Raw genomic sequence first — 9,843 nt, 5'->3', positions numbered from 1 at the left:
TATTTTCTTTTAGAATAGCTTCATTCTAAGGTTATTATCATCGAACAATTTATAAATGAACAATTTATTTAAACATCTTTAAGTGCAGAATTGCTCGATAATAATAATTCCTTTTGATTATTATTTATTAATTGTTATTTATTAATTATTATTTATTAATTATTATTTATTAATTATTTATTAATTATTATTTATTAATTGTTATTTATTAATTATTATTTATTAATTATTAATTATTAATTGTTATTTATTAATTATTATTTATTAATTGTTATTTATTAATTATTATTTATTAACTATTAAAACCAAAAATATTGTTTTATAATAACTAATTACCCATTTTGGAAAATCTAATAAAATTACATTATAAACAACTGACTTTTTGCAAAATTATTTTGGAATAATTAACTACGACTAGTTAATTAATTGTTCCTAATAAAAACTATTAACATTAATCAGGCAAATAGTTGAAAAGAAATTATATATTAATTTTAATATTTTATGGTCAACAAATTCAATAAATTTAGCAATTTCGTCGATAAATTATAAATTATGTAAAATAATTGTTATGTCAAATAAGAATTCAAAAAAAAAAGTATATTCAAATTACTTACCTTTAATTGTAACTAGAACAGCAATGATGTTTTATAAGTTTGATTTTATGATTGTTTTTAAGCTTTAATTGGTTGACAATTACTAAAAATGAAAGTTTAAAAAAAAAAAAATAATAGAATTAAAAATTTTATTTGCAAAGATTGAAATAAAATAATTATAATTCATAGCAAGAATTTAAATTATTAACGGGATAGAAAAGGATAAATACTTGGTAAATATTAAGAAAAAGTCAATATTTTGTAATGAAAAATCTGAATTGTGATGCAAATCGAACAAGTTTTTCAAATTAATATTTTAAAACAAAACAAGTAAAAAACAGATAAATTGATAACAGAAAAGAAATCTAAGAAGGTGAATAATTTAAAGTAAGAAATTTCGATTGTAAAAAGAACGAATAAGAGAGGTTTTAGCGAAACAAATAATTGTATACAAAATTTATAAGAAAATGTCAAATTTATTCGGAATAATCACACGCGCATTCATACTACAAATGGAAAACACACACGCATATAAACACACATTACAATTGAACACGAAACATTAAAAATAACAAACAAAAAACATAATACACGAAAAGAAAAGAAAACCTTATATGTTGCACAAACCGCACATGCACAATTCAACTCTGCTTGGGACCAATTTTGGCAAACGAATTTCCTCCAGGATTATTTCTACATCCTCAGGTTCCCTATACCAGGAAGGCCCTGCTTGTGGTTGAAAGAAAGGCCCTGCTTGTGGTTGGAAGAAAGGATCTGTTTTTGGTTGAGAAGAAGGCCCTGCTTGTAGATAAAAAAGAGGCTCTGTTTGCAATTGAAAAGAAGGCCCTGCTTGTGGTTGGAAGAAAGGATCTGTTTTTGGTTGAGAAGAAGGCCCTGCTTGTGGTTGGAAGGAAGGCCCTGCTTGCACTTGAGAAGAGGGATCTGCCTGCGGTTGAAGAGCAGCATTAACCACAGGCTCAAGCCACAAAGGATCGTCTATAAGCGTCTTAATGTCCTTCACAGAAATTTTCGGTAGAAAAATTTTATTTAAGACGGAAGCCTTCATAGAAAGGTCCAGTGGTTTATCCTCAATTTCGGCCGACGAAATAAATTGCGGTACATCGTTTATCCACACCATGGTGTCCACAAAATTTCTTGGCACAGATTGTTCTAAACAAACAATATAAACAACAAAATTATTATAACAAAAAAGAAAAATTTCATATAAAATTATCAAAACAAAAGGAAAGAACCAATATAATAAAAATTTTGGATGTATAACAAAAAAAAATATAATCACCTGTCAAGTTCAATGTCTTATTGGGTAAAATCGAACACCCTCCACAATAGCATTGACTCGGACGATCTGGACGACTATATAAAATAAAAAGAAAAGGAAATTGTAAAAAGGAAAGAAGATAAAATACACAAAGGAATTAAAATTACACTCACAGAACAAGATTCAACATTGAAGTCAATTGTGCCGAATCCTCCTGAATTTCTGTCTTTAAACGACGTAGCTCCACATTTCGTGCCTTAATATCTAGTTTTTTTCGGTATCCTCCTCGTTTCGGACGTCCAGGACGCGCCAGTGCCTCCAGGCAATCCACCTCCGATATAGAACTGTGGATCGAAGCAGCCAGAACTTGCAAGGATTGCAAAAACGACTCCAATTTTATAGAACAAACTTTTTCAGACACTATAAACAAAAAATATATATATATAATTTTGAAAAAGCAAAAACAAGAACACTAATAGAAACACTTATGCGAATTATAACACTAAAAGGAATAAAGAGGATTACACTTCTTACTTTTATAACACGTGCGTACCTCGAGAAGTTAGATAATTACTGACGATGCTCCATGTGCTACCATCCTTTATAGGGATGCAAAATGCTGAAGTTGACAATTTGAAATCACCCTCATGGGAAACAAAAAGTCAACGACCGTCCTGAGAGAGAAGAAATCCATACGTACCTTACGAAGATGATTAAGACAACACAAACAGCACATATCATAACACAACAAACACATTGTATAAGTCGCATCACCATCCTTATCTAAGCGCCGCGAAATGTAAGAAGAGCGCAAGGATATTGATATCACTTTCAACACTACATGTAATTCATAATTAGGACAACAAACGATAGTCTCAATTTCAAAATTCTTAAGTCTCGACTTTTGTATCTAAACGATAAGAGTAGAATTTCATCGAGACGATGAAAAAGTAAGGAGGGAGGACTGTTACATCCCAGATACATTTTTATTATAAAAGAATATCTGAAATGTAACTTCACTATCTTATTTTCAACACATAATACCCGTGTTAAAAAGCGTAAGAATTCAAAATTGAGATAGAAATCATAAATTGACACTCTATACTTTGTCCTACATATTTGAAATAATAAAAAAAAAACAAAACAAGAGATAGAAATTGACAAAATAGAGAACAATGCGTTGAGTCAAGGAGTGACTCACGTAAGCTCGAGCGTACTTGCTATGACCTACTTTGTAACCCGAGCTCCGCGAATCACTGCTTGTAACTCTAGCTTCACTTTTTCCATAATCGAGGCAAATATTCAGGTTAATTTTCGAAGAACTGCATTCTTCCTAAAATCAAACTATAAATAGGACTATAATAAGCAGAAATGTAAATTCTAAGAAGGCAACATACTTTATCCCCATAATTAGCTATAAACTCTCCCACTTTTACTCATTTTAGAGTATATAAACGAAAGCTTCTTCATCGATAATTGTCAAAAGTTCCGGTGCGGTTTATAAGACCAGTAGTCATTGTAGAGCGACCCTTCAGTTTTTCATTATTTATTGTATTCTTTCTTTAATCGGCAACTGCAGTTCGAGTTGTACTCGGTTATTGTGCAAGTCAATTTTGTTATTCACTTAGAAACAAGTTTCTTTCCGTAAAAGGTGCAAGAAAAGCAATTTGACACTTAGAATCAATAATTTTAATGTATTAACTGTCGTATTTTGCGTGTCAAGTTTCATTAATTGTAGTTTTTTACCAATTCTTTCTTTAATTGGCAATTGCAGACCGAATTGTACTCAATTATTGTGCAAGTTGCTTTTCTCACACTTAGAAACAAGTTTCTTTCCATAATTAGGTGCAAGTGACGATAAGTAACACTTAGAAACGGTACTAACTCTTGAAACAAACGCAAAAACCCTAAAGTTGTGAAAGTTACATAAGTGTAACATAACAAACTTTCTCAGTTTCATTCAATTGAAACAACATCTTGAAAACCAAACTTATATCGACCAGCGCTTCAATTTTGAATCTACGACTAATCTGTAAACTAAAAGTAAGTAACATTGTATAATTTTGTAAACATACTCTTGAATATTTAAATAAATTGTTAAAAAGGGAATATTTATTGTTGTTATAACTCAAAACCCGTAGTTTTGACAAGTACAAACGATCCTACTTAAAAATAAAGGTCAAGCTTTACCAACTTGACCATAATCAGCCTACCATTCCTCCAAAATTCTTTAACCTAACCTATCAAACTCGCCTTCTGCTCGGGATGTAACAGACCACAAACCTAACTCTTTTAGAGGACGAAAAACAAAAGCCTCTAGAAGAAGAACAAACAGCAGTGTACATGAATCCTATTATAAATACTTTAGACGATGAAGAAGATATCAGCCTCAGTAAAGAATTTTCAAATAAGAAAATGGTGGATACTCATTTTTGTGACAGCAAAGCGTTCGAAGAAGAGGAAGAGAATAAAAAAGAACCTTTACAAAGGCCAAATTCGGAAAGAAGCAACAATATAAGCGAATCAGAAGAAAAGAGTGAATTGAAGAATTATAGTGGTAATAATGACGAAATTTCACAGCAAGAAAACAATATTTTTAAATCTGAAATTAGTCAGGAACTAAACGAGACAAAACCGGATCAAGATAGAAGTGAAAAAACAATTAAAGAAGAACATCATAAACGCTTTCGCGATAAAATTTTACTCAAAACGAACAAGAAAAAGAAAATAAGAAATAAAACAGATATACATAACTTAAAAATGAAAGCAGACACTATAAACACAGAAATAAAGAAGGAGGTAATGTTATTAAACACCACAACTCAGCAAAAATTGTCTACTACGAAAATTCTGCCAACCACACGGGAAAATAATTTGGGGAAGTTAAAATCAAAAAGAAAACTTCACACTTTAAAAATACGGACAATATTGCGAAAATTAGTTAAAGAAAAAGGGGTTTATATAGTTAAAGAGCAAGGATTTAACCTCAAAGAAAATTCGAAACGCAAGTCAAATACGCCTCACCTTGAAGAAATCGAAAAACTACAGGATAAAACGTGGAGAAAATTAGTAACAAAAGTTAACTCGGAGAGGTTAGGAAAAGGTTAGACATAGTCAAAATCAAGCGGGGGGGAGTCATAGTAGTTTAAGCATGAAACATATTTAACAATTTTCTTGGGTAAAATATTAAACTTACTTATTCCTTACAAATCTCATACACTAATTGTAATATAAATATAAATTAATTGTGTTTGACATTTATATTCTATTGTATTGTATTTTATTATATATACTATTTTATTCTCGCGTAGAGCAAAAAAAAGTCAAAATATTTTTAACAGTAAGAATAAAATGTCAAATAAAGACAAACAAATTAAAACAAACAATTAAAAATTAACACTATTGAATTATATAAAAAAAAACCTTGAAAAGATTAATAACAACAATTTTATTTAAGAAAACGTAAAGCCATTTTTAATGTTAAACTATTTGACCAGAACTTCTATTAGTAATGAAATTAAAAAATTAGAATGTTCCGTTTTTCTATAAATTCTCAATACTGTTTACCAATTTCTATTTGATACAGCATAAAAATTAAATAAAGAAACAGAGTTAAATTTATATAATTTAACATTTTTTCTTTTAATGTTGAACGTCTTTTAAAAGAACTATAAAACATTCACAAAGACTAAATCTATAATGTCTAAATCTACTTATTTTGATGACAAATGTTTTATAGTTAAAAAGACATTTTTTAAATCAAAATGTATTCTCGCTACCACGTATTAAAATAAGTTAATGATATAAGAATACAAATAACATTTTATTACAATTCAAAAAAATTATTTTAAATAGAATTTTTTTAAGAAAAGTATGAAAATTCACAATATTGCAGCCTATGAAAGTATTTTTTTGCGAAAATAAAAATTTGTTATCTTATTATTGTGTAATAAAAATATACTGCAACCTATGTAAAATTATTTTATAACGGCATTAATAAAAATTGAAATAATAAATAAATTCGACAATCTTCGTTAAAAAAAAAGTTTATAATTATAAATTTCTAGCAAAAACAATTTGTTATGATAAATTCAAATTTTGACACTATGAAATTATGTTTTTTCAAATCATTAAAAGTAAAAAATATTTAATGTATTCTTCGTTTGAAATTAATAGCACCCTAAATTAATTGTATACTAAAATTAGCTATAGGTTTTATAATTTACAATATACATTTAAAGATAAGGATCAATTAAAAAATACTTAAAATAATAAACGTTGTTACTCAAATTTTATAAAAAGGTGAAATGAAAATTTAGAAAAATTACATATCTTGAAATAAACGAATGCCTAGATTGGTAAAAATGCAATTAAAATAAAAACCATTAAAATTCTGTTTATTTTAGTAATATAGTTAAAAAGCTAAGTTTAAAAAAAAATAAAGCAGTTTTTTTTACCACTCTAGATCTGAAAATACTTAAAAAAGCGTCAAAATAAATACAAAAATAATATGCAAATAAAGAAAAAAAGAACAAAAGCATTTAGAGATGGCTGCCAAGGGACGTCAGCCTAATTAAAAGGGGGGCATGACAACAGAATTGTCGTCACAATTTTTTTTTCTTCTCTTTTCGAAAATAATAAAAAAATTTAATTATGACAATCACATGTAATACAATTTATGTAGTCATCGTTACGTTAACATATATGACACAAATGAAAGACGTCAGCGAATAAAGTCAAACTCGACAAAATACTTTTAAAATTTTATAACTAAACTAAAGACACAATAACCTACATAAATATCTTTACCAACGAAAAAAAATTTTGCTAAAAACACTTTAAATAAGGAACTTAGGTAAATACTTTATGTGAAATTCCTTTTTTTTAAGATGTTCTATAAATGAAAACGTATTTAATTTAATTTTATTTAATCATTCTCCAAGATCAACTTTTGTAAAAAAAACCATGTTAAATGGCATGTTAAATCGCATTTCATTTGGGACATGTTTTATAAATGAAAATATATTAAATTTTGTAAGGCTAGTTTTTAAAAAAGATTAACTTAATCACTCTCCCAGCTAAAATTTTTGTAAAGAAAGATAACTAGGATACGATTTTTGTAAAACTCAAACGAGTTATATCTAAAAATTTTAAAAGAGGATCTTCGATGACGCTTTCCCGCAGCTGACAAGGGACGTCAGCCTATTAGAAGGGGGGCATTTGTGACGAACCGACTTCGTCACTAAATATCCCTTCGTGATAACAAAATATAAATATAATGTTTATAAGAAAATATTAACACAAATACAAATATCCATGTTAAACACAATAACGAAACATACTTAGTTCATCTTTTCGTTATAATCTGGTTTAAAAAGATTTTAAATATTAATAAAATATAATATCTCTCAATTATTGCAGTTAATTATATTTCACATTTTTATAAATTTACATTGAAAAAGATTAAGAATTTAACTTTAATTAAAAGGATGAGGCTTCAGATACCAATGTATTGTGAAACTTAAGGAGTGGTGTGTCTAGGTTAATGAACCATGATCACACCACTGCCTAAAACTGCAAGCTTGCAGAAAAGCGCCTGGCAACGAGCAGGTGCAATAAACTAAAGTATGATTTCACCACTGTAATGTCGATTAATAAAATCGATTGACACAGGGAAATCTGGGCATTTGCCCGTGTGTCTCGGCGTGACCAAGACGGAGAGTTAGGGCTATAGTGCCAGAAAAAGTTATTGTACGAAGCCCTTGTTTGTTTAATTAAATTGAAGGTCTGAATAATAGACCACAAGATAAAGATGAAGTAATAAAATAAGTGAATAAATAAATGGTTATAAAATAAAGTGACAAAAGTATGAAATGAAAAGTGAAATATTAATTAAAGTGCAAGCGCGTTAAAAAACAAAGGATATTAACTAAAGGAAATAAAACTAAAGGAAAATATATAAATATATATGACAAAGGTGAGCTAAGTTGTTTTACACACTAAAACACAATACATGCACATAAACACATTACGCATCAGAAAATAGATATTGTGTAGAATCACATACTTAAAAGAAGATAAAGATTGTAATCTTTAAGATAAAGTAAATAAGGGAAATTTAGATAATTGTATTAGTGTTTAGAAGTTATAATATATTCTCATTATTTTGTAAATTTGTTTAACTTTATTAGCATCTACACAACAACTCCAAAACCTTAAAATCCACTATTTCCAAACAGTAGAGATTCTCACCTCACTACTTGAACAATAAGTAGGAAGGAGGGGATCCACTACCAAACTTTAAAGGTTACAAGTTTTCTTGTGTAACAATTACCTTTAATTTTATTGTTTAATTAATTAAATTATTATTCATAATTTTAATACATTACAATTAATAAATAATTTAAATTATTTATTAATAAAATTGCACTAATAATTAGTGCTGGTGCTGTGGTTATAATTGTTCAATAACCTCAGAAACACCTCATAATTTTGAATGGGGAAAATAATTTTGAATAAATAATTTCCCTATATTTTGTTGAGTTTAAAAGAAAATAATACTTAGTTCGAATCATTGCACGTGCGTTTGTTTGAAAGCACATGGGGCCTAGGGGAAGAGGGAAGGATGGAACGAAGAAGAAGAAGCAACGAGTAGACATTAACTATGTATGAGTGGCCCGTGCTATACCTAGTATGCCTGTGTGCGTGCCGCTATGCTAATACTGTCCCAGAGAGTTCGTATGTATGCGTGTTCATTGCCACGGCCATCCAAAGATGTGTAGGTGCGAAGGCAATACAGTTACAGATTATTTTATTTCCTTACTTTTAATTCAATTTACTATTTTATTTTATGAAACAATTTCTTTTCTTTTCACCTATATTTGTTCATAATTAGTTTCAATAATCTTGGAATTTATTGTTACATTATGTGTTTTAAAAGTTTCTTTTTACTTCAAAAGAAAATATGTCTCTTTAGTTATTTCGACAACATATCAATTTTACAACCAAAATATGCGAGTCACGATTACAAAATTACGACAAATTCTTCTCAGATTATTATGTCGTCACCAAAATGCATGCACATAACCCATACGTTCGTCGTTCAACTACAGAATTATGTTTAATTGTTTATAACGCTATTATGCGTCAATTTGGATCGGGAATGTCGCGACCCAGCGGAAACTGTTCAGGCAGAAGTCGCAAGTTTCGATTTATGGGTTGCAACATTCGCAACATCGCCATTCATGATTCTCCAAAATGGGAATGTTGCCGCAAGTTTACTATTATTTTTAAGTAGTTCCCATTCTGTTTTTAATTACTCTCGACAGGCTTTATCCAACATTTCGAGGAGAAAATGCGTGTTGTTTTTCCATTTTAGGTTTTACGTCGGCTGGAATTGAACGAACACAATTTCGGGGAAATTTAGAGTTTTGACGAGATAAAAATAATTAATTCTTTTAATTTATGTAAACAATAATTTGTTTGGAGCGGCACCTCGTTTCTCCTTATAGAAATTGTTGTTACCGTTGTTTAGTACAAAAACTACATTATTTATAGTCAAGATTAAAAAAAAATTTAATTTTAACATTCGCTGATTTCCTGAAATTCATAAATTTTTTTTTGTTAACTAACCTTTTGTTAGTTATAAAGAAAATATGCTCAAAGGAGGCCAACTTTGTTTCCTATGCGGTGCTGACGTAGCTTATTCTTGGTGATATCTGAGGATATCACCTTTCAACGGTAAGAGTGTTTGAGAAACCTTTTATAAAATTATTCAAATTGAGATGATTCTCAATTTAAAAAAAATTTCTTTTTTCAAATTATCTTGACTGTGAGGTTACACCGTAACAACCCACCAAGGATTCTCCGTTTTCGTCCCCGATAACTTACCGCGGTGGAAACGAATTTGGGTGCATGCGATTTCTTTATGATTTTCAGAAAAATGGTTTTTTTTGTTTTGCTCCTCGTTTG

The 9,843-nt window shown here is 29.0% G+C and overlaps 1 protein-coding gene across 1 annotated transcript; it reads right to left on the bottom strand.

Moving 5' to 3' along the window:
* Window positions 1–1,160: 1,160 nt before the first annotated feature.
* LOC122512730 (probable G-protein coupled receptor 152) lies at window positions 1,161–2,479 on the bottom strand. The gene is made up of 2 exons (XM_043628762.1): window positions 1,894–2,479; window positions 1,161–1,763 (listed from the first exon to the last, which is right to left on the bottom strand). Exon 2 carries the CDS (start codon window positions 1,729–1,731, stop codon window positions 1,204–1,206), a length of 528 nt encoding a protein of 175 aa, XP_043484697.1. The 5' UTR covers window positions 1,732–1,763; window positions 1,894–2,479; the 3' UTR covers window positions 1,161–1,203.
* Between the last annotated feature and the right edge of the window lie 7,364 nt (window positions 2,480–9,843).

The sequence above is a fragment of the Leptopilina heterotoma genome, unplaced genomic scaffold, assembly GCF_015476425.1.
Source record: "Leptopilina heterotoma isolate Lh14 unplaced genomic scaffold, ASM1547642v1 Lhet_125, whole genome shotgun sequence".
In the NCBI taxonomy this organism is placed as follows: Eukaryota; Metazoa; Arthropoda; class Insecta; order Hymenoptera; family Figitidae; genus Leptopilina; species Leptopilina heterotoma.
The sequence above is the reverse complement of the archived record's forward strand: the minus strand, read 5'-3'. Positions and strand labels throughout refer to the sequence as shown.

Bases quoted from the DNA above. Each gene is read 5' to 3' on its own strand.
- LOC122512730 (XM_043628762.1), bottom strand. From the start codon at position 1,731: ATGGTGTGGATAAACGATGTACCGCAATTTATTTCGTCGGCCGAAATT.